At 38.0% G+C, this 25496-nt stretch overlaps 1 protein-coding gene across 1 annotated transcript; it reads right to left on the bottom strand.

The window, feature by feature from the left end:
• Nucleotides 1-3334: 3334 nt before the first annotated feature.
• On the bottom strand, nucleotides 3335-4484 carry LOC108147880 (cilia- and flagella-associated protein 299). Its single transcript, XM_017274638.2, has 2 exons — nucleotides 4005-4484; nucleotides 3335-3798 (listed from the first exon to the last, which is right to left on the bottom strand). The coding sequence occupies exons 1-2, from the start codon at nucleotides 4308-4310 to the stop codon at nucleotides 3397-3399; spliced, it is 708 nt and encodes a 235-aa protein (XP_017130127.1). The 5' UTR covers nucleotides 4311-4484; the 3' UTR covers nucleotides 3335-3396.
• Nucleotides 4485-25496: the final 21012 nt, after the last annotated feature.

Raw genomic sequence — 25496 nt, 5'->3', positions numbered from 1 at the left:
CTCCGCTTTTCTCTCCTCTTTTTTGCATGCAGTTTCCGTTTCCGTTTGGCTTAGTTGGCTTGGGTGCTGTCCGTTTTGCCCCACCCCCCTCTTTGCATGTTGTCACGCTTTTCGTGTCCTGCACTCGAAATGCACTTATCATGCAAAGGGTTCCGTATTTTGTTCACTTTACTGACTACTGACTACTGTCGCAGTTTGTAGATGTTTTGTCGAAAATGTCAACAAAATCCAGGCATTAAGCCAGCCTGTAAGCCTTCATATTCTGTTTTCCTTTTTATGTCCTCTCTGCCACATCATCAATTACACATTTTACAACTGCTGTGTGCCTTTTTACCCCCGTCCCAGAGGAGGTCACTGGGAAAAACAGACATAAATCAAACATTTCCCACGTTGCGAAACAATTTCCGACTTAAGACTCCCTCTTTTCATGTCTATCTTTTGGCTGAGTTTTATTTATGGCATCCGCCAAAACACAAACTGAAACTGAAACACATATTCCTACTGAACAGCAGATAGACAGTCAGACAGACAGACGGACGGATGGACAGACATTTGATAAATGTATAGACAATATGACTTCGGTTAGAAAATTCACAATAGCTTTTAACTTGATACGTAATTGTTGTTGCTGGGCGGGTGCATTGTATTGCACTTTGATTTGTGGTTTATAAGCTTTTGTTTGGCCCATAAATTTGGCTTATTTTGCATGCAATGCATGTTGTTACGGAGTTATGGCAATTGAATCCAAACCTTAATACGAAATTGCACAGTCTTTCGGTAATGGTAACATGTCGTATGCGTAATATTTTCAAAAAGCATTCTTCACAACTCCTATTGAGCGTGTACTGATTTCGATGAATTGGATTATGAAGGCATTTTGGTGTTCATTGAATTGCACAATAATCAGATTCTTGGTACAAATATTCTACGGTATTTACCTTTGACATACAAGAAAAGAAAAGAAAAAGTTTATTTATTTGTAGCTCATTATAAATTGGTTTGAGTTATATTCTAGAATAAAATCCTTATTTCTTAACATTCTTAAAAAGTTACTGATCTTAGCTTTACTTTTCTTTGAGCAACTTTTCGTTTAATGCAAGCCAAGAATGAATTAATTTTACCACGAACTTTTTGCTTTCCCAAAATGGCAGCAAGAAATTGGGAAAAACAACTGGCAGCAGACGGAAAGTGAGACAACAATTTAATTTGCTGCGTTACATTTCATTTAATTCATTCCTTCATTATTTTCATTATTGGTCACATTTTATGAGTGTTTTTCTGTCTGGAATATGAACTGCGGGGCTTTTGAAAGGACCTTTTGGCATTTGCGGCATGCAGCTTAATTTAATATGCCTTTCACTCAGTCCTCAGTTTATTATTATTTTCCCGACTTCCGACCGATGATGCTTTCTTCATGGTGGCGTTTTATGTATTTATTTTCGGGGACTGAAAGGGTTTTGTCGGGGCACGTAACCTCGCCAGATGTCCAATCTTGAGCGCCTAAATTATTTATTAGGCATCTTTTGCGACAGCTTACGACCTTATGAAATATTATATTCTTTGTGTCGAGTCGGCAATAACAAATGAAACACATGGCCCGGCTGGCGGCCTTTTCTGGGTGGGTCAGCTCATAAATTATTTGTCGACTTGTGTGACCCACAGGTCAGGCATAAATCCAATCAAATTGACAGCAAGTCAAGGCAGACAGGATCTTCATATTAATTAGGCGTTCTGAAATGCGTCTGTCTTAGGAAAACATATTTAATTATATAGAGTATCAAGAATTCCTGATAAAAATATATATTTAAATGCTTATGTAATTGTGTGATTTCCAATATTAATTCATTTGTATTTTTACTGCTCACAACTGTCTTTAAAAACATTTTCTTCTTTTTGAACGAGGCTCAGGACAATATGATGCTGCACACTTTCATTTAAATAACCCTGAGCTGTTTGACATTCATTCCACAAGCATTTAAATAATTCATTTGCATTATTGTTTGCACATTTGGCCAATTTAATTGGCCACACGATGACTGTATATTTATTCATAATTTATACATTGGGTTTCACAATATCAAATGAAAACCACTTGACTACATTTGAGGATAGGCAAAATTATTAACGGCTGATTGGCATTGCAAATCGCTCGATATTTGTACATATAATTTGTCAAAACAAGCCGAAAAACACTGAAATAAAATTCAAATAAATGTACTTGTATTTCTGTGTTTTGCCATTTTCCTTCCCTTTGTTAATCAAAGTATATTGGATGGGAATTTGGTCTTGAAAATGCAGTCTGGCAGTAAATTGCCAGTTTATTTCGTATGAAATTTATTTAGCCCATGCCCGTAAAATGCAATCTCAATGGAAAGCCCAAGGGAATGTCTATCCGGCTGTTTGTGTTTTGGGGGCAACAAATTTGCCATATCTTAATGGAGAGCAAAGACACATGGACCCAACTTACGGCACTTGAACTGCCCTGTGGACTTGACTAAGGCAAGCCGAGCAAATATTTATTTGGACACTGGTGCCAGAGGGCGAAATAATAGTTATCCTGCAGCCAGGACACTAAAATTTGCACCTGCAAAATCCAGTAGTCGAGTCTGCTGCTCTTTGTGTTTTATTAATTGAATTATTTTCTGGGCGAGTGAAACCAAGGTGAGTTATACATTAACAGCTAATTGTGTATGCAAATTAAATTGCAGGCCCACTGCAGATGGCATTTAAATCATAATTCAAACACATTCATTATTTATTTATGTTTTATAATGGTGAACACATGCCTAGAGTTTTCAACTGAAATTAGAAGAGAACAGCCCTCAGAGGTTTCATTATCCACTTGACGTTAATCTGATATTTACTTATAATTTTTGAACTATATAACTATATAATTATTAAATTGTTTGCGAATTTATAATTAAGTAAATTAACTTTGGCAAGAAAATGTGACTTGATGAATCAGCTTACTCTGTAAAGCTAAGCAAATCTTGACCATGTTAATTTGCATGAATGGAAAGGCAAATTAGGAAAATTAACACAAAGCACTTGGCAAACAATGGCAAATGGGCAAACAAGCATATATTGACCGAGTTGAGGGCGTCAACAGTTAATAGATTTATGCAATTGAAGTGCTCTGACGGCGATAAACTCAAACAAAATGGCATAAAGCTCGGGTAATTTCCGCTCCCTGATGGATGGAGGACTTGCTGGGCGGAAAGAACTCGAAATGTCCATCACAAACTGTGGCCACGACAGACCAGAACCGATAAGATATGAAAAGCAATTTACGTTAACTGTCAACGACAAATGCGCCCTCGAGGACATGACTTTGTTCAGTTTATTTTATTTTTTATTTATCCACGATTACGCATTATTGACGTTTGAAAACCATCGCTAATTAATGCGCTTGATTATGTGGTCAAAGAATATGACATATCCATAGGTGGGTGAGCAATACGTTTTGCGGTTGACATTTTTCGTGAACACACAGTCGCAGGTGCCATTTACGCAGAACATCTTGTGATCGCCGACATGTCGCACCAGCAGACTGTGGTTCCTCTTGTCGACCACGTAGAAATTGTCGGTGTTATTGGAGAACACCTTGTTCTGATTCCAGTCGAAATAGCTGAGGTGCTGCCTCGATGGCATCAACTTCACCCTGCCCTCAAAAACGCCCCGCCAATCCACGTAGCTCTGTGAACTCTGACATCGCGACTCCCGCAGACTCTGCTCCAGATCGAAAAAACTGGAGACCTCCAGACCCTTTTTCGAACGCATCAGCAGATAGACAATGGTCTAAAAAATGATAAAAATAAATGATTACTAAAAGAAAAACTTAATTTCAATAATAGAAAATATAGAAAGAGTAGAGATAAATGTTATTTCGGCTGCTATAGTAATCACAATATATTGTTGCATTATCTTGGATATCATTTTATTAAGTGTTGTGCTTTCTGTGGCTCCACCCAATATGTTTGTTTTAGAAGACCTTATTGTCTTACCGAAATTTGTTTCTGGACCAGCTTTTTCTCTCGAAGGGCAAACTGTTTTAGGACCTCGTCATCGTGGTTTAAATAGTCACCGAAGATTTGTAGTCCGCATAATCCCCGCGGTCTAAGCAGAAGAAACTCCATTGCCTTGCGCTGGTGGAATTGCTGCCTAGTTAGCAAATTGCCCAGACAACCCTTTCCGCAGGCATATTGGATCAGCTTTCTCTCGACCGTTTGGTTGCCCAAATAGCGTTTGTCGTTGGGGGATATGAAACTGTCCACATAGTCCTGGTACGTATGGAAATTAATCAGGCTCATGACGGAAAATTCCAAACACTAAAGGGTATTGCTAATTGAATTACTTTTAAACTCGAACAAAAGTAACTTTAACAAAAAGCTGCCAAAATGGCATCAAAATTGTGTCGATATAAGTGTGGCCCTGTGTAAATCAAAATGTATAATATTTTGAACAAGTTCGAGGGAAATACATTACTGAAAACTGACAACAAACTGGTAACTTTGTTTCAAAAGGCAAAACTTTTGCTTGACTTTGATAAGCAGGGCTTGTTCCCGAATTCAGTTTCAAACGTAAAATGCAAGTGTTCATTAAAATAATTAAGAAAATGTAATCTTTTTTATATGCCGTATAAGGGTAAAAGTTTTCCACAGATCATATCTTAATTAAAAGACTTGCGGCAAGCCGATAACCGGAATGGGCTTTAACAATTTGTAGCCGCTTTAATTTCATGTGCTGCACAAATAATTAAACATTACCCACATAGACGAGTGCTCTGGCTAGAATTCGGAGCGCTGTTCGTGTGGCAAATTTAATAAATGGAAAAAGTTTCACAATGCCCAAGCCCCGACTTTGCCCTTGTCCCTTTTTGCCCAGAATTGTGAGTATTTTCAATTACACTTTTCAATGTGCCACGCCCCCCACACTCCCACGCCTTCCCACACACACACACACACTCGAAGAGAAAGAGAGACAAACATGCACACCGTCAGGGGCATTTCGCATATTAAACTAATTACTTCATCAACATTTTAAACTGCCAGCCAAAAGGGAAATTTGCATTTTCAGCCTGTGCGTGTGCAACAAACGCTCTTAGATATCCTGTTGAGCGCACACTGTCGTGGATTAGAATGATAACAAGTGACACCTAGTGTTCGGGAATTTGCTCTATAAATCCACAGATCAGCTCGAAACACGAACTTCAAACTGTGAGAGAGTTTTCAAATTGCGCAAATCTATGCTAACACTCTTCCAACTTAAAAAGGTAGGTCTGGTTCAAAAGATTTATTCATTTTGGTTATTAAAGTAAATGAAAACGTGAATAAAAAAAATATTTACATTAATCATTCATAGATACATGGTGTCCTTGAACTTATTTTTTAAAAAAAGTAAAATACAACTTTAACTTTAACTTAGTAAGCCAATTAAATAAACATGAAGTAAACATCTTAATCCTTGACCTCCTGTTTTTAAAATTTTAAAAAACAATTAAATAATAACTGATTATAAATACAATAATTAAATGGTTTCCCTAGTAAAAACAATAAATCAAGCTGTAAATATCGCTAACCAGCTTATCGGTATTTGTTTAGCAAATAGGGTGTGTTAAATGTCCTGCATTTCCTGGCAGTTTTCCAGCTTGCTTTTCAATTTCCACACAATACGCAGCAAGATTTTCCACGCTTTGGCTGTGGAGGTGTGTGTCTGTGTGAATTTACGCTATTTAGACACGCTTTCCCACTGTTTGCAGTTGCTGTTGCTGCCGTCGCTGCAGCAATTAACATGCAGCCGCTGCCGACACTTGGAGCTCAGGGCTCTACTTTCTACTCTCCCCCCGCTAAGGATTTTCCAGCCCCCACCCACCCCGCTCAACAATTTTCCTCCGCTTTTCAAGTACCAACTGCCGTTCCGTTTTGCGTGCTTTGTCACCATCTTGCCGCTTGCCGCCGTCTTGAGCGCGTAAATTGCTACTTCGTGGGCCAATCCTCATGCTGCTGCCACCCCATAGAAGTCACAAGTCCTGGTGACATCCCCCACCCCCTTGCCTTTTCTCACTTTTCTCCAGGTCTCTGCTGCCAGGACTACTCCCATTCCAGCCATTCCACCCGTTGCGTCTTGGCCGTGGCCATTGTTTGACTTGGTCATTAGTAAATGTACTTTGTCGCAGCATAAAAAGGAGTTAAGTGCGCACTCTAAGGATTTATGTGCATTACCAAAGAATGAGGCAGCAATGCTCAATGCTGCCCGGGAAACTGCCTTTGCCATGTGTTAAGTGCACATTTTTGATGAATGAGTCGGCTGGATGTAGATGTGGATTCGGATGAGATTCTGAGCCCTGCTTAACAATTGCAGAAAGTGCAGAAAGGGCTGAGGACAGAAACTTATAGTTGAGCCGCTGGCTTCATTAAAAGAGAGGGCATGCCAATTATCACAGTTGCACAAAGAGCAAAAAATTCTATCTTTTGTGCAAGCAACAATATTGATGTATGATAGACAATTTGTTTTGCACAATTCCCCTAACCATTTCTTATATTTTTGGACGAAAAAGTAAACGAAGAGCATATTGCATGCATGGGAAAATAATCCAAGGAAGGCTTCTTAATTTGAATTCCATTTTGCATGTGAAAAACCTTCACTCTTCATTGGCTCCCCACTTGGGTCTGTATAATCCCCTTACTCGATTGCAATTTCCTTATTCTAATGCCATGCGGCAGCAGTGGGGCTCCATGTCCGGCAAATAAATTGCATCCAGCGCCGAGACTTCGACTCCGCCCTTGAACTGTTGGCAAATGCTAACACAAATTATCAAGTTACCATAAATTGCTGTCGCCCGTCCCGTACATCTTGCGAATGAAATCAAAGCCACATAAATTGCGCAAATAATTCTGGCTTCTCCTTCCCTTGCCATTCTTCTTTCACAGCGAAAATGTGCAGCCAAGACAAAGGACGAAGGGCCAAAAGAATCATCACTTACAACTGACCACAAAGCGCCATCCCATCCACATGCCCACTTTCCACTATCCACTTTCATATCCCTTGGGAGCGATGGACCCGCAATCGATCAAAAGGAATTATGTCTCAACACAATTGTAAATAAATCTTTGCGGCCATGTGGACATCATGTGCATGTGCCGAGGTCCTGGCCGAAGGACTTAGCCGACAGAAGGGAGATGGGACAGCCTGAAATCCTGCATATCACAGGCGGGTATATGATGATTGAGTGGTAATGTGTGCAAATCTAAAGCTTTTCTCCCCAGAATACCCCCTCCATCGACCGAAATGCGGTTGCTTCGATTCCCGTCTGTACGTTGACATGTTGTTAAATTGGTCCTTAGCTGATTGCATCGATTGCCGAGGCCGGTCTTAGCCAGAAACTGGGGGAATTAAGTGTAAATGCCGGAAATTAATCTGCTCAAAAGGAGGACACACAAACCGAAACTAGACTCAAACCCAAATGCAATATTATTCAAAGTGATTTTACAAGTGCCGTTGGCATTAGGAAATCGCCTTTATCGACCAGCTGCCGGCTGCCTCCATTCAAAGGACAAAATTTATAATGCGCATCGATAATGATTTGTAATTTAAAGCTCAAACAAATTTCCGGCAATTTTTGCGGCGGACACGCGCCGAACATTTTTAGCACCCTCCCTCCTTGTTTACTTTTTATCCAAGCAGGAAAAACAACTTGAAGGCAGCGTAAAAAACCGAACTTATCGTTGTAATCATTGAGCCAAGGAAAGAAACATTAATTTGTTTCTTGTAAACTGCCTTGCCGAGGGCTTTGTGCAATCAACATGAACGTGAGCATCTTCAATGCTTCGGATTGTTTGGTTTGGTTTGGCTGGGCTTGGTTTGGTTTGGGCAACTTCCCAACCGGAAATTCGATAGCAGGAAATGTGAAATGGCCGTTAATGGCGTACACAGTGCGTATGCGTAATGCGCCGGAGACTTAACTTAAGTAACTAACCTTATGTGTTTGCCTGAAATCTTTTATGCGCCTACTAAATCACATAAGCACCGGAAATAATATTTAATTGCTTTACGAGCCATTATCAATAAATATTTTATAATATTAACCCAATAAATATTGAGGCATTGAATCACAAGCTATATTTTAAACAACATATATCTTTAAAGTCATTAACTGACCTGTCCGAAATTTGTCAACTGATAAACGTTAATTAAAATGAATATTTGTCAACAATATTTTAAAGTCTCGTTTGGATTTATATTTATTGGTTGACTTTTGAGTAAGATAATATATGCATTTGGTTTTATATTAAGAAACAAACTATAAATATCTTTGTTAAAATCAAGAAAAGCTAAGTTTATGTTTAAATTCAATAATTAAAACCAGATTTTAAAAAATATTAAAATTGTTCGCTTAACTTCTGGGTAGAAAAACCTGATACTGAATACTTTACACAATTTTCCTGTAAATATCTGCAGGCCTGTAGGCGATTACCAGTAATAAAGGCACATGTTGATGGAACATTAGAACATTACATGGAAATGGAAGAGGGGCAAATGTGAGTGACACTTCATCCAGCATCTGCCGCTTCCTCAGTCGCCTGTTATGTCTATTGTTAGGCGCCCGGTGTTGCCTGTTTCTCGTCATGTCGGCCATTAAAATCGTGTACGCCATATGCCAGACATATTAATTTTTTGCCTCCCGGAAGCCAGGCCACGCCCACGCCAACGCCCCCCGATTGATAGGCAGTTGCTGGCGACTACGTGGCTCCGTTGCCTTCGACACGTGAGCAGTGTGTTCGCTTACGTGGTTATGGTTATCGCCCTTACGTAATTTCCTTGCTCATAATGGCATTGTCATCGTGCAGGCAATTAAATCCAATTGCTTGCTGCCCAAAACGGATTGGGGGTAATCGACTCTCGTGTAATCTACTTAAAATGTATTTACTTTGTATTGGTTTTAAGACATTAAATGGTATTTGTACAGAGGCTCAATCGGGCTGTGGCTCAGATGAAAGAGTTGATAATCAGACAATTAAAAACTATTCTATAAGTCACACTTAATAATTAATTGCAGTAAGCTCAATATGTATTTTACAAAGAATTTTTTCTAATTGGTAAAGGATCAAGCAAATTTCACATGTAAGTAACAAAGAATTTTCTATTTTTTATTTTATTATTTTATTTCTATTTTAATTATAATAAATTTCTATTTTAATTATAATAAAATGAAATACCAATTGGTAATATAAATATTTATATTATTTCAAAACACTAATTTTTTTTATATTTTAATGTTTTAGTATAAGAAAATGAAAAATAATTATTTTTTTGTTTTATTTAAAGTAAACCTTTTTTTCAGAAAATCTAAAAGATGGTATTGAACCAAATCGATTGACAATACGGCTGTTATCTAAAAACGATACAAAGCATCTGCTGTTTAACTTTTTAATAGATATAAATTTGAATATTGTTGCCAGGACATATACTAGCCACATCATTAAAATCTGCTCTTGTGTCTTGTAAAGTTCTTAGCCCACAAACTTGCAGCTTCCCAACGCTTTAGTAATGACCGAGCAACATCAAGTCCTCGGAGTTGTGAGTGCTGGAAAATCCTTGCAGTTAACCGCACACAATTTTGTTATTTTTGCGGCGGACGAGCAATGTATCCAACTTGACGGCAGAGAATCCCCAACAGTAAGGGAAAAATGTTCCTTTTGCTGTCAGTGGCTCATTTGGCTGCTGAAAAGGCCAAAAGTCTGGACGAACTTGGACACACAGAAGGATGTGGATGAGGGGATCAGTTTATTTGTGGGGGAAAAACAAAAAGTGAATAAGTTGTTGTTGCCAGTGTTTACTTGAGACTGCAAAATGGCCTGCAACTATCCCCAGAGAAGTGTTGTTATCAAAGCAATATGAGTGTAGGACAAAGGGCTGTTTCTAAACCCAGTTTACAAGCTTATTTCCATACATATATGAAGTCCTCCCAGGCATAACTCAATTTCGAGATTGTTCAGAACAAGGATAATCATGTGAGTCACGATCGCTGGAGAATTTCACCCTTTCGCAAGAGCCCCAAAATACGATTTTAATCATATTTCCCATGGAGAAAAAGCTGCTGCCTTGTCTTTGGCCAGCTCTTTTGCTCCGTGGTGCCTTAATAATCCCCAAAAGCATTTTACCAAAATTGAAAACTCGTGCAAATAATTTGCATAATGTACAAGATACTCTCCTGCACTCACAAGTATGAAGGATAAAAAGCGAGAAATGTCGTCTTGCTTTTTATTTTTTGGCTGTCAACACACTCGCAGCTTGGGTCATATTTATATTTTGTATTATTTATGCATGCATATGAGTGTTTATAACACACTTTGGTTTTGGCATTGTGGAGATGTGGCTGAAATGAAAAGAAGTCTTTTAAGAAATTGTATTATTTCTTTTATTAAAATTGTGAGTAATATGCCACATCATTTTCTTTGATTCTCATTAAGTTAAATGCTTTTAAAATTTAATTTGCTTTCAGGGCACAGCACAATTTTAAATTCGTGTACTTTCCATCTGTTTTAACCACTGTGCCGGCTTATTTAATATGCAAGGCGCAGGAGTATACTTCACTTGGAAAACGAAATTAGCACTAAATGGTTAGTCGCCCGAGGGGTTGGATATTAAATACTTGACCCACATTCGCCCCTCTCCAACGTAAATGGCATAGAAATACATGTTTAATTATGGAAAATACTGTCGCATCCTCAAGTGCAAATTTTCTCATGTCCTTGTTGGCTTCGCTTGCAATTTATTTATATTGTATGAGCTGTCTATACCCATCAACCTTCCACCGTCTGACCCTGTGAACTGACTCCCGACTCCTGCCATTGGCAAAGCTTCAATAATTGCTGCCAAATTGCTGGCCAAGAAGTCAGCTCTGCGGCAAATGGCTCGATGGTCCAGGGAAAAACTTAATTGAAGTGTAAGCTGTTGAAGATGGAAGCTGAAGCTGAAGCTCGCCAACCACTTTGCTTCCAGGTTTTTCCACAGCGAAGCCAGGTCACGTCAAGCTGAAAAGAAAAATAGGTATTAAACAAGAAAGAAAGCAAACTTCGGCAAGCCGAAGTTCATATACCCTTGCAGCTATTGCAAGAATTAAACATTTTTGAAAATATTAAAATTATAATTTACTTGCGTATAAGTTTAAAAACATTGAAGCTATGATGATTTGCAGCTCAATTATTTGATAGTTATTTTATATATTTTTATTGTTCATATGGGAGCTATATGATATAGTCGTCCGACTTTGATGAAACTTAAACCGTAAATTGGAAATATTTAACCACTACAAAATGTCGAAGAACTAAACAAAAAATTAAAAAACAGAAAAGTTATAATATTTTTTCATTTATTTCTCCGATTGTTCCTATGGGAGCTATATGATATAGTCGTCCGACTTTGATGAAATTTAAGCCGTAAATCGAAAATATTTAACCATTACTAAATGTCGAAGAACTAAACCAAAAATTAAAAAACAGAAAATTTATAATTTTTTTTCATTTATTTTTCCGATTGTTCCTATGGGAGCTATATGCTATAGTCGTCCGATTTTGATGAAATTTTTACCATAATTCTGAAATATTTAACCATTGCTTTATGTCGAAGAACAAAACAAAAAAATTAAAAAACAGCAAAGTTATAATTTTTTTCAATTATTTTTCCGATTGTTCCTATGGGAGCTATATGCTATAGTCGTCCGATTTTGATGAAATTTAAAACATAATTCTGAAATATTTAACCATTGCTATATGTCGAAGAACTAAACAAAAAATTAAAAAACAGCAAAGTTATAATTATTTTTCATTTATTTTTCCGATTGTTCCTATGGGAGCTATATGCTATAGTCGTCCGATCCGGCTCGTTCCGACTTATATACTACCTGCAATAGAAAGACAACTTTTGGGAAAGTTTCATGCAGATAGCTTTAAAACTGAGAGACTAGTTTGCATATAAACGGACGGACAGACGGACAGACGGACAGACGGACAGACGGACGGACAGACGGACAGACGGACATGGCTAGATCGACTCGCCTAGTGATGCTGATCAAGAATATATATACTTTATAGGGTCGGAGATGTCTCCTTCACTGCGTTGCAAACTTCTGACTGAAATTATAATACCCTCTGCAAGGGTATAAAAATGTAGAAAAACTGTGCAAATAAAAAAAGAATGCAGCAGAAAACCGAAGCCAGCGCTCTAATGGATTAATTTACTTTGTCGCAGTGCCAAAGCAGCTGCAAAAGCACTTGAAATTGGAAGGCATCAGGGCGTGTAAAAGGTTTTTGTGGCCTGCCACGCCCCCAATCCCCATTAAATTTCCCGATTAAATGACGCCTGTCGGCTTCAAATAACTAATTGAAATGCTGATGAAAAGAAAATTGTTGTTTAAAAACAATAATCAAAAGTGGAATACAGTAAAACGTTTTCCACACTCGCAAGCACACACCTTTGCAAAGCATTGTTTTGATAAAGGGAAGCGAAAGCCAAGCCAAACAAAGCAGAAAAACAATAACACAGAAATACAGAGGGCCGGTTACAATGTTGCTGGCCGTGTTTCCCCCAATTCCCGAACTAACTAGTTGGCTGAAAAGGACTAGAACGACCAGGTTTCCCTTTCAACCCGTTTCGCTATTTATAGAAATAACAAAGCACTAAATGTGGGTTAATATATTCGACTTAGCTTTGCCCTGGATGCAAAATTCTATGGATTTCAAACCACTCTTATAAGCATTAATAAATTCAGGTGATAATAAATACTAATATTACAACATAAACTGCGATCCACAACATTTTAAGTTGAAATATATATTTTAAACTTTATTTTTTTTAAATAATGCAAAATATTTTTTATTTCCCCACAAATTAAAAAGTTAATTGTAAGGATTTATCCTTTTATCTTTTTTAAGGCTTAATATAAATAAAACAAATTTAAAACCAAATGGTCTATGTTTTTTGTAATGTATATAGCTTGTTGGAATATGAAAATGTTAAATCAACATTTATAAAAAAATCAAACCCATTACACCATCGTAGACTGAGCTGATGTCCAAAATCTAGCAGTGAATATAAATTGTGTATGCACACCTGCTGCACCTGTCGAATATACCCAGTGTATACAAGTGCTTCTGTCTTTTCCTCAGTTTGCCTGGCTGCCATATGTTGGTCAAAAATAAATTGAAGTGGTTTCCCTTCGCCCCTGAATTTTTAGCCAGGACGCCATGCTCTCTGCATGTGTGTGAGAATATCCTCTTTTGTGTCTGGTGTGGAAGCCGCAAGTATTTAGCAAGCGGCGCCTTAACGCCGGCAACACTATTCAGAGGCCAAGATAAAAAGTCCGGCAGAAATGCAGGAGGATGGCAATTTCAGCATTAAATTAGGTGAAGCCCCCCCTGCCTCCCTTTTTTTCCGGCCAGGTGGGACAGCTTAGCCTTTGCGACATCGTGTACCCGCATGTAAAGTAGTTTTTATGTGCCACACCACCTCGCTTCAACCTCCGTTCTACCTCATCTACGGTGTGGCCTTGCCCGCCGTGCTGTTGTGAGTGCATCATTAATTTTAATTTGTATTGCCCAAGCCGACAACATGGCCAACTGGCAGCCACGGCAAGGACACGGCCAGGACACTCGGCCATCCAACATTTAGAACCCTTTTCCCTGCCGGCAACCGCAATCCGACAACGTCACTTGCATGGCTGTTTAGTTTCACTTAAAGTGCCTCTTTGTTGTCTCTCTTGATGTCCTTTTCGTCCTTTTTGTCACACTCCCAGTGGGAAATGCCCAGGTTGTGTGGGGGCAAAAACCTGAATTAGGATATGCCCAGGGAGTTATGAAATGTGATGAGAAAATATTGCGCACCTTGGGTATTGCAGGCAATAATATATTTCCCCTCCTCATAAACACAAAATACCACAAAGCTTAGTTTGATGTTGACCTTACCACACTTAATGGCAAGCCCAAAAAACTATATCTTGACTTTTATTGGAATAATGAATCGGTTTTACTGTTTTTGCCAAATGAATTTTTGTGGTGAATCTAAAAAATCAAACTTTGTGTGTTGCGAGAAAAATCAAATATTCTAGTTCAATTAAATTTGATTCCCACCCGAATAGCAAAAACCAAAAAATAATTCAATAAATTCACAGTAGATGAAATTTAATGGATTTACGCTTGGATAAGGCTTTTATTTAATTACAGAAGCTTTAATTCTGGCTGCAAATATTGCTGAAAGAAAACTGTAATTGGAAGTTTCTTGTCTGATCATTTTAATAAAGAACAAATTACTCTATTGTGGCCACTGCAATTTGCCCATCCTCAGCAGGTGAACTAATCTACTGTCGTTCCATGGGAACAGAATCACTAAATATTTAGCACCGAATTTCCCACATGACACACCATAAGTAGCCGAAGCTTTTCCAGCCCAACTAATTTTCATTAAGCCTTAGTTTGGCGAATGTCTAGGAAACGAGTTTCAGTAGCTAATCGTTCAAGAACAACTTTTTTCATGCCGAAAAAGTTGCCGAGCGGAGTTCTTTGGAAATAATTAGCTTTTTGAAATAACTACACTGATAAAAGTGTCTATGTATTTCCATGTACAATAAACCATACATTTATAGCATAATTTTCATACTTTTAGACATCTTTATAAATTATTTACAAACCCTTATAAATTAAAGTATATTATTAGACCTTTTTTTAATTTTAAGAAACCATATAAAAGTAAGCCCGTTTGGTAGAAAGTAATTTACAGGGTTCAGCTGTAATTCCTATGATTTCTGTGCAAAAATAAAACCAGTTATGTGATAGTAATAATAATGGGCATATGGCTTATACATGCTGCTATGGGTTATAGTGGGGTTTATTACAAAGGAACTTTCTTCATATAAACAGCCTCAATATAAACTTGCAATCAGCGGCTTATGTAGAGCGCAGCAGACTCGCCCAGCGCAACAACATAATTACACTTGTCAGTTCATTGTACCGCACATGCTCTACGCACATATAACGCACATGGCCGTATCATCCTCCATCCTCCAACCTCCAACCTGATTTTCCCCTGACTAACTGGACCACTGGTGGAAAAGGGGATGGGACGCTGGACGGACATTCAGAGTAACCAAAGTCGCATGTTTCACGTGCCAGCGGCAGCAGGACTCGGCGTCATGATGATGCTCCCTGGGACTACCAGGATAATGATGATGATCATGATGACAATGTCGCTCTGATGATGGTAATTTGTTGTGGCTAATTGCGTTAAAACCGCATGGGCAGGCATTGAAACGTGACACATTTTTGTGCCATTTTCGGGTCACGCCAACAGCCAAAAGCCAACTGCCAAACGGCGCGAGTGAGTAGTTGCGAAAAATATAAAATATGCGCAAAATCAGCAAACACACACACACACACATAAAGAGTGACCGTCGAAAGGTTTTGCCTGCCACAACATTATGACTAGAACATCCCCTTTTAGCCCGACTCATGCGATCCGTTGGCAGGCAGGTCGACAGGCATTGAAACAAAGTCATTTCGCAGCCAGGAAAATGTTTTCAGTCTCTGCCAGGCAAAATGTCAGCTTCAATCAGCTATTTACTCAGACACACTCATCCGCCCCGTTGTCCCTGTCCATATGCATGTCGTGTCTGGGCAATAAATTTGTCAATTCTTATTTATTGTCTATCTTATTTGTGGTCCCGCGTGTAGCGATGTGCCCATTTTTTTGAGTAGCTGGTTTTTTGTTAGGCCTAGAACTATATATTTCAGATATCATAAGAACTCAACTAAATCAGAAAAATTTAAGCGGTTCATAAATACATTTTAATGAATATTAAAATAACTTGGCTGTCAGCTTTAAATTAATTTAAAAGATATAATGAAAACAATCTTTCAAATTCTTCAAACTTTTGAAAGCTATGCCACAGATTAAACTCAATTTATAATTCCAAAAAACTTCAGGCTTAAAGAGCATAAAACAGAACAAAGGCCTAAAAATACCGAACCCAATGAAATGGATTCTGCGTTGATAGACACAAAACTTCATAAACTGGCAACGTATATGTGTTTGTGCGTGTGGGCGCATTGAGGTATGCTACCATTTTTTCCTTATTTATGTTCAGGCTTCGCATTTTTTTGGTGTGTTAGTTTCCACACACACACACACATATAGTACATACATATATCGAACGGTGCCAGCCATAAATAAAATTTAAGCTACACCAGAACGACGACAGCTTGCGCATGTGTGTGTGTGTGTGTATGTGTGTCGCTGAGTGGTTGTGTGTGTGCGAGCTAGAATGTTTGTATTTGTGAGTGTGGGCACTCAAGCAACAAAAGGTAGCACGGCGCAGTGGCATTTGATTTATGATTGCTCACCCAGTGAGGTTAAGACTTTGAAAATATTTTCACAGACACACAAAGCACGAGAGACCGAAAGGACATTCCTCGGACTAGGAAACCTCTAACAGGATGGAAGTACGAAAGTGGCATAGGCCCAGGTTCAATGGCCTTAGCATACCCCTCCCCTCTGGCATCTACTGCTGTTTCGTGAGACTTTGTCATAAAGCTTTTATTAGTTCCCGCTGCTGCAACGTGTTGTTCTCTTAGGCCATAATGCACAACGTAAATACAGCTGCACAGTCAATACGCACACGAAAACACACACTATGCTTCACAGGATAATTCCCTACATTTTCCGACTGCTGATCCTGCTGTTCAATCTAATGGGCGCACATGTCTAAAACTGTGAAGCATTTGCCTAAGAATCTCGCACGTTTCCTGCCCCAGACAACAAGCACTGTGAGAAAAAGCTGTTGGTCAAATTAATAGTCATAAATTAAAATATATATTTAAAATACATTTCAAAAGGTTTATTTATTATACCTATCATCTTTGAAAAATTTATTGATCAGGTTAAAAATTTAAAAGTAAAAATTGTATTTACAAACATTCTATTAACAGAATTCCAATTGTATTTCTTTTATTAGAGCTGCAAAAAACTGAAAAGAAAGTTTTTTCTTTCTTTGAAATCAAATAAATGAAAATATTTAATGTTAAAGTCCTTAAAAGTAATTTGTTCTGTGCATATATTTGAGGAAGGAAGAGTGACGAGCTGCCTTTTGCTGCACGTGCCTGTTCGCTTTATCAGGCCAATAACGTGTGCGAGAACAAGTTCTGGCATAAGTCTGGGCAAGTTGCATTTAACATTCATTGTTGTTGCCCATGCTCGTTGTTGGGGCATCCACATTATGGAAAATAAACCTGCATATCTTATGTGCGGCCAAGTCTCTCAGAATTTGCTCAACTTTTCGCTCCGTTTTAAACGACTGTGGAGCACCAGTGCCCTCGAACTGAATCATTTGCAAAACAATTAAAGTTCTATTAGGCGGCAAATGCAAATTCGGGTGCTTTCGCCCACCCACATACACACACACACACTCTCCACTTGGCTGGGATTTTTCGGTTCTGTCGCATAAATGTGTTTGCCAGTTTAGTGCATAAGCCGTTTTAATTGTTTCGTTAAATGAGCCAACGGCAAAAGCAGTAGAAAGCTTAACCATAAAAAGTTTTTGGGGCCAAAAAAAAAAGAGAACCAGAAGAATGTTTTGCATGTTCTTTTCTGATATGCAGATTGCTGGAATTTTTTAAAATTATATAAATGCAAAAAAGAGCATTAAGGCGGTAGAGCGGATTATCATTTAATGGGCCTCGGTACTTTTGAGCAAAGCGGTTTGCTCTTAAGGGATTAAGTTTAATATCTTAGGGTTAAAGCCACTTGGCTCAAGAAGATTTTGATAGATTTTATTTATCGATTTATTTGTTAAACAAATATAGATTTAGTTCCTTTAGAAAACCCAATATTTAAAAATTTGGAATACTCTCAGTAAGTATTAAAATGTTTAAATGTCAAAGGCCTGCATATCAATTTAAGTAGCTGTTTTTCAAAACATAAATATATAACAAAATAAAGGTTATTGCATTAAATTGCATTTTTTCTTGTTTCATACATAGCAGCTGAATGCGAAATATGGCAGTCCAAAAATCATCAATTTATTTATCCGGTTGATGTGGCTAAAATTTCCTCTTTTCGTAGCTATCCAAGTGTAGTATCATTTCCCTCACAATTTGTTCTGCAATATTTTTGCAACAATGTCTGGACCATTGTCAACACACTTTTTACCTCTCGCTTTGAGCGCTGCCTCGGTGGTGAAAAATGCATTTTATTTTTGTGCAATTTTTTCCTGCCGAGACAGATACACAATTTGTTTAGATGCTCGATTCGGCAAATGTTTGTCAATATGTTTTTATCAAATAGCAACAATATTTACACATGCATAAATTTGTCTGCTCGTTGTCCATACGACGCGTGGTACGTGAGTGTAGGTGGGACACGTCCATTGGGGAGTTTTTTGTTTGTGTCAATAAAGTTTTATTTTATTATTTCGATGCGGCCAGAGTGTGTGTGTCTGTTGCCAGCGGCATTCGCATGTTTGCTCTATTGAATTTATATGCATCGCACTCCAGCATCCAGCCGCACACCTCTTATTTTGTATATATAGTACATATATATACGCACGTGGCTGAATGGACCAAAATAAACCATGTTGCTGCCCCGCTCTCAAACTTATCGAATTTATGTTCAACTGTGTATTGAATTTTAATGGTCTTTGAGGCAAACGCACAAATACTTGGGGGAATTCGCTGCAAAACTACTTAAAATAAACTCATCGCTCTCGTCCTCTTAAATTGGATTTTGTGCAAAGAAAGAAAGGAGAGCTGCGAAGATGCGAATGGAAATCGGTATGTGCGTTTGGGGAGTAAATAAATTCTGTAAAAAATATGTTTACCGAATAAAAATTTCTGCAATTGCAACCGCAATCAGGGAAAAGCTCAATGGGGGTTTGCCTTTGCCTGACATTTACATGAAAGGGGAAGCATCAAAGGCAGCTGCCATGGGGTACGGCGAAGATACAGTCCGCCCCCTTGCCATTAATATTAGAATTTATGGATGCCAACTAACAGCAGCAGCAACAGCAGCAACTGCAACAACTTTGACAACTAGCAACTACAGCGGCAACGACAACGACAACAACAAGGCACAATGTTAACGCCATTGTGCATTGTTAGCAAATTCAAGTGTCTGGCGTTGCAGCAGCAACACCAGCAACATGCAGCAGCAATAGCAGCAACAACTGCAACAACTGCAATGCCAGGCGGAAGCAGCAACAACAGTTGCTGATAACCATAACATTGAGTGATATACGAGAGCGGAGAGGGTTGATTGCTGCTGTAGTATGTGTGTGTGAGTGTGTGAATCTGTGTGCAGGACCTCCTTTGTGTGGCTGTGTGTATCTGTGAGTACTGCTCCATTGCTTAACGCAGCATAAGCAGCAGCGCAGAGCCAGTCAGCCAGACACCAGCGAATGTGGAGGGGTTGTCGATGGCCCCACTAATTTCTGCTGCACATGCAATTTTTTTTATATCCTCCACGCACCCCCACACACTTTATTTCACCACAAGGACCCCCACTTGTGACAGTTTTTAATACGCTTTCCATTCGAGTGCCTGGCGAATGCAAATCATCTGAGCAGAACTGAGAGTGACAAGTAGCGCTCTTTAAACTACTAGTTTAAAAATCCAATGTTAGATGGTATTATTTCTTCGAAAGGTCAAAAGTCTTTAATTTAATTTGATTAATTCTTGAGCTTTAATGTTTCTTCTAAATTTAAAAGAATTTTAAGTATTTATACTTAATTTAAATTTAATTAATAAAAAATATTTACTGGGCAAGTATTTTCTACAGCTCTGTAAATAAATATTTATTTATTTGTCAATTGTCAAATAGGGCAAAAAGAAATCACTTTTCGAAATTAAATAAATTTAAGGATTTAATAGATACCATTATTCTGTGATATTTAAAAAAAAACGTTCCATTATTAAATAATATTAAAAATCGTAAATGTTGTGCCAGCATTCATTTCATAATACCTTTGAGTGTGTCTTGAAAGAGTATATCCTTTAGTGTCCTTTTAGATTTCTTCTTATTTTTCTGCCCTCGTTTTTTCGCTTATGTCAGCCCAACACCCCGAATACTTGCTCACACACTCAAATGCAGTGAGTGTGCAACGGAACTGCATAAAGCGGGCTCAATTGTGTGCTTTAAAAATTATGGCAAGCCTGATAATTTGTTTGGAGGTCAGCCATACTGCAAATTGACTGCCTTAAGCTCAATCAAAATTTATATTACCCCAGAAAGCGCACCCACTCTGTTGGCAAAGAATATGCCGTTGCCAAGAAGTTTGGAATGGCAAAGTCCAAAGTCGATAAGGAATACACGAAAATATATTGTATGACTTTTGTGAGTCGACATATAGATTGTTCCGTCCTCACACTAACAAACGCTTGTTTGTTATTGTGCTGTACTTTTTCGTTATTTTCCGGGACTTTTGCTGCCTTGTGGCTTTTATTCGTGCTTCGTGCGCTACTTTCAACGACGACTGCAGCTGCCAAATGTCTACCAAATATATAGAAGTCTATTAAGTTAATGTCGCGTAATTTAGCAAACTGTCAAAATCGCTGGCAACTGAACAGCAACTAAATTCGGTACCATTCAATAAGTTTACTTGACATTTTCACAACCCCGGCAGTATAAATGCCAAGTTGTGCATGTGCGGGTGTTTTTGTGATAATGGAGTTTTTGGCTTGAACTTTAAAGTTTAATCAGGGGCTTAATATGGGTTTTAAGAACTTAAGGGCATATAAATCATAAGTACAACAAAGTATTACTCAAAATGTATGTGTTTGCTTGTTAAATATCTTAAGTTAAGGCAGTAATATCCAAAAATGATGTATAACAATTAAAAATAAATAATAAAGTAATGACAGGGGCATCAAAACAATACCTGACCACTGGCATTCCCTTCTAGCATTTTGCAATTTGGCCTGTCATGACAAAAAGCAAGTGAAACAAACAAAAAAACCTCCGACAGAAAGCGCTCACAAAAGTACGCAAAACATTTGAATTATTTACCATAAACTTTTTTCCCATTTCACGTACAAAAAGCAGAAGCAATTCCTTTGTACAATATGGTAGAAATGTTCCCGTTCTCTCGCAACTCGGCCAAATGCTCAATTGCTGTTGATGCGTGGTCCTGGCCATACAAATTTTATGGCATACTTTTACGGGCATTTCTGTTTTGTAAACATGAGCAGAACGAAAGTGGAGAAAGTAGGGAGGAGGAGCACAACTTTATATGATTTTTATTTGAAAAATACCGAAATTGATTTGATGCGCTCTTCGTGCAAATAAGAACATGAACATGTTGACAGCCGGAAAAGAAACAAAAAAGCAAGACAGGTAAATGGCTAACGCAAATTGACAGCAGCCATGATAGGATAGCTTTTCCTTGCATTCCCCCATTTTGTTGCAACATCTTTGCCATAAATATTTCATTTTTTATGTTATCAAACGAGTTTCTAGAAATAATTGCAATCCTTTTGGCTTACTTTTGAAATATATTGACAGTATAGCAGCCATGGATTTGTTAATTTGTTAAAGCGTCTGTGGTTGATGTACGGTGCGATTTCGCCTCGATTATCATGAATTATATCACATATTTTGCATGAATTTCAATTGTCTGCTGTATTGTCCGATTGGCAAGTTGACAAATGTTTTGTCAATAAGCCATTAAATATTGTATTGTTGCCACTTAACCATAAAGAAAAAGTGGTTTTATTATGTTATTTTGTTTGGGTATAAAAAAATATAGATTGAAGTTATAACATTCTCTACAATAGAATATATTATTTGTTCAAGCAACCAGTTGTTTGAATGTTATTAAATTAATATAACAATTTACTAAATTAAATTATACTCGTGGAGGAAATTTAAAATTAAAATAAGTAAAATTAAATATTTACCAAACAGAGAATTTAATTTTCATTTTCACTGGTTCTATTAAAATAAAGCCGCTTAAAATGTTGTTCTTACCTCTTAATTCAATTCGTGTGCTTAAATTTAAGCATTCCGCTGTTTTAAACACAAGACCCAGCTGCCGGCAGCTTCTACTCAGGTATCCTGGTCTTAGAGCTTAAGACATTGCCCAAATCCCCGGTACCTTGTCCATGCAATGCTAATTAGCAGCCAACAGTGAAATCCCCTCTCGGCAGAGCTCTTTGTTAATCAAGCGAAACTCAAGGCTTACGGACCCCAAAAGCAATGGAAACCAGAGGAGCAACCGTTACCAAGGATCACAGGTAACCCCGTTTTGCGGTGAGGTCAATAAATGTTGTGGCCGGCATGTGAATCAAACTAATTAAATATTTACAAAAGGCATCCAAAGCCCATCAAACCGGCATTGAACCTCGTTTTGACTTCATTAGCCACGAGTCTTGCGGTTGGTCGTCTTACAAGTCAAATTAAATGGCAGCCAGTGCCTATTTAAAGTTGAACACGGAACTGAAATGTAGTTTACAGAGAAAAATATTTAAAATTTGATTCAAAGCTAAATATTATTAAATAAAACCAATTTTATCTGTCTACTAAATTTAATTTTAAAGTACTGCAAGCCATTTTTTTAAATATTAATAAAGCCCGCTCATAATTAAACCATTTTCACAAAACATTAATAGTAATTATACGTTTACCAAACCAAATCTTATTTTTGCAAAACTTGGCAGAATATTTTTCTTGCGGCGTTGAAATGAAAGTCAAGTGAAGTTATGATAAATGTAAGCGGAACAGCGGCAAATCATGAAAAAATAACTAACGAAAGTTTAATTTGAATTTGAAGTTTGCGCGAGAAACTTTCTGTCGCAGTTTCAGCTTGTCTCCATTTCGTTCTCTTTTACCTTTTCTGCTTTGGCATTCGCTACTCTATTATAAACTTCCTTTCTGTTTGCGGACAAATGCTTGGCAATTACTTTTTAAGGTTCCCCGAAACAAATTGATTGCCATCGTGGAATGGAGTGGAGTGAAGTGGAGTGGAGTGCTGTGCTGTGACGGTGAAGCAGCGAGGTGAAATCAACGTTAAAATAATTCACATCGATAATGGCGCTTTAATCGCATGAAACTTCCGGCAATTTGCCGAAGAGTGTTGAGTGCTTGAGTTGAGTTCTGTCTTCCTGTTCCCTCAATGATTTGCCTGGAGGAAAATTTTAGACTACCAATGATTGCTTGTGTACACTTAAATAAATAGCAAATCAATATATCAAATCAATATAGCAAATCACTTTAAACATTAGTACTGTAATTTAAATAAGTTTAACTTCAATGTTAAAAATATTTTAATATATGGTATTTTTAATACATTTTAGTCAGTCTTAAGAGAAAGAGTATTAATTTTTGAGATAATTTTGTACATAAAATTACAAATATATTTACTTACATTTTTGAAACACAAATATTTTGTCAAACATTTTAAAGGTAATTTAACTTATTAAAAGGTTTTGCCCAAAATTGCTTTAGACGTGTATAATATAAAAGTCATTAAAACTAAGAAAAAACTTCGTTCCGCGTGTATTCCAATGAAAGCCGCAACTTTTGTTGAATGCCTTGCTGCGCTAATTTTGTTAATGTATCCTTTATACCTACAGATACACACCCGGGCACATACTGCGTGAAAAGTCGGGGCTCTCTGTTCTTAATTTCGTGTTTTGCTTAACTTTTCCTGTTCTGCCGAGGGGCAAAGGTGAACGAGGGGTGGCCAAGTCGTTGACTGTGCAGCCGTCTACAAATCCGCCGGCTTTGTGCAATCAGCGTTAACTTGTTTTCCCTATTTCACATTTATACATTTTTTGCTCGCTCGTTCGTTCGTTGTGTTTTTCTTCCGCCATTTTTAGCCCCACTTATTTTGGCCTTTTGTCCCGGGGAGCTGATAAAATACGAGCCGAAGATATGGAAATGTTTTTTTAAAAATTTCGTCTTCTGTTTATTTTCGTTATATCCCCTCAACCGAAAACACGGCGTATGCGTAATGTGAGCTGGCATGTGGGAGTGCTTGTGCGTGGGAAACACTGCGTATGCGTACTCTTAATTTCCTTAAACACTTCATTAGCGCAAATGTTGTGGCTGCCTTGGGGAAATCAATTGAGTGGGGGATTAACATTCATCCTTCATTCTCACTGAGCTTCGCTTTCCTCAAAATACCTTAGCCGTGATTACTTTTTTATTTCTTCAGGTAGCTTAAGGCAATAAATGCTTTAAGATTTGTTCGAGCATTTGGTTTTATTTTAAAACTTTGGGCTGCCTAGTAATGAAATCTTTTTATCATAGTCGTATAATAATAAAAATAAGAATAAATTATGTAGTTTTCTAAGCTGCATTTTGTCAGTGATTAGTTTGCACAAGTGCACGCTTTATATTTGCTCAACTAGAAAACTGAACGCATGACTTGCTGCCATATGACAAAAGACGAGTTCGCTTAAGAAGTAGAACAATAAGCTGCAAAAAAAAACTCATTCGGACAGTTTGAATGGGTTTTCATGCAGCTCAACTGTCACTAATCGAATCGGGGCAAAAAGAGTGGTAAATGAGTATCTCCTTTGGATTTCAAGGGGGGAGTGATAGCAGGAGGTTTCGGCCATTCAAGAGTCACTTAGTCGGTGGCACAGTTGCTGCACTGCTCTGTGCATCCTTAATTAAGCGCAGAAAGGAATTGTTTAATCTGCTTGAGAGTGTCCTCGCCATCGTCGTCGTCCTTTGGCTGGTCGTGCAATTAAGTAATTGAGAGCGAAAGCTGGGAAAAAGCAAGGGAATCAATTTTCGGAGGAAAGTCAAAATCAATATTTCACTTGGCGTACGGCAAATTTTAATAATTGAAAACTAAGTGCTGAGCAAAAAGTTAGCCATTTACAGGCCTTGATTTTTTGTTTTCATGGCATAATCATGGCTTCCTTTCTCCTTCACCCCAAGGATTATATTTTAAACGGGTTTTTGGTGTGAAAAACGAAAACACGCGGCCAACTTTTTGCATTGAGGCCCAGAAACTTTCGCCACACGCACACAATTTGACTTTGAAAGCGGACTCCGGGGAGCTCTGCATCTGCACTTTAAAGTCTTTTTGCCCCAGCCATTCAATTAAGTTGAGTGTAGTTTTCAATAAACTGTGCGCCAAGTTCCATTTGAAAAATGGCAAATAAATGCGCGCTTTCTCTGCTCGCGAACTCTATGAAGCAGCTAAGGGTTTCCGCAGTTGCAGGGGAAAATAAAAAATAAAAGAGAGACCATATCGAGGGTCGCCAAATGCAATTTGTGCTCGAGTCCCAGTTACAGTTAAGCGGATTGGCCCGGACATGTATATAGAATATTTATACACTCTTAGCTTAAGCAGACAAAACACACACAGCAGCAGGAAAACAGAGAAAATCGACACTTGAATGGGTGAATGTGAATGTGAATGCGAATGAAAACTGTTGCAACGGGCAAACTGTTGCTTTCGCTTAGTTGTTTTCTGTGGTGTTTTCCCTGGTACAAATGTGTAG

This window comes from Drosophila elegans, unplaced genomic scaffold (genome assembly GCF_018152505.1).
Source record: "Drosophila elegans isolate 14027-0461.03 unplaced genomic scaffold, ASM1815250v1 contig_814, whole genome shotgun sequence".
Lineage (NCBI taxonomy): Eukaryota > Metazoa > Arthropoda > Insecta > Diptera > Drosophilidae > Drosophila > Drosophila elegans.
Note: the sequence above shows the minus strand (reverse complement) of the source record. Positions and strands in the feature narration are given on the sequence as shown.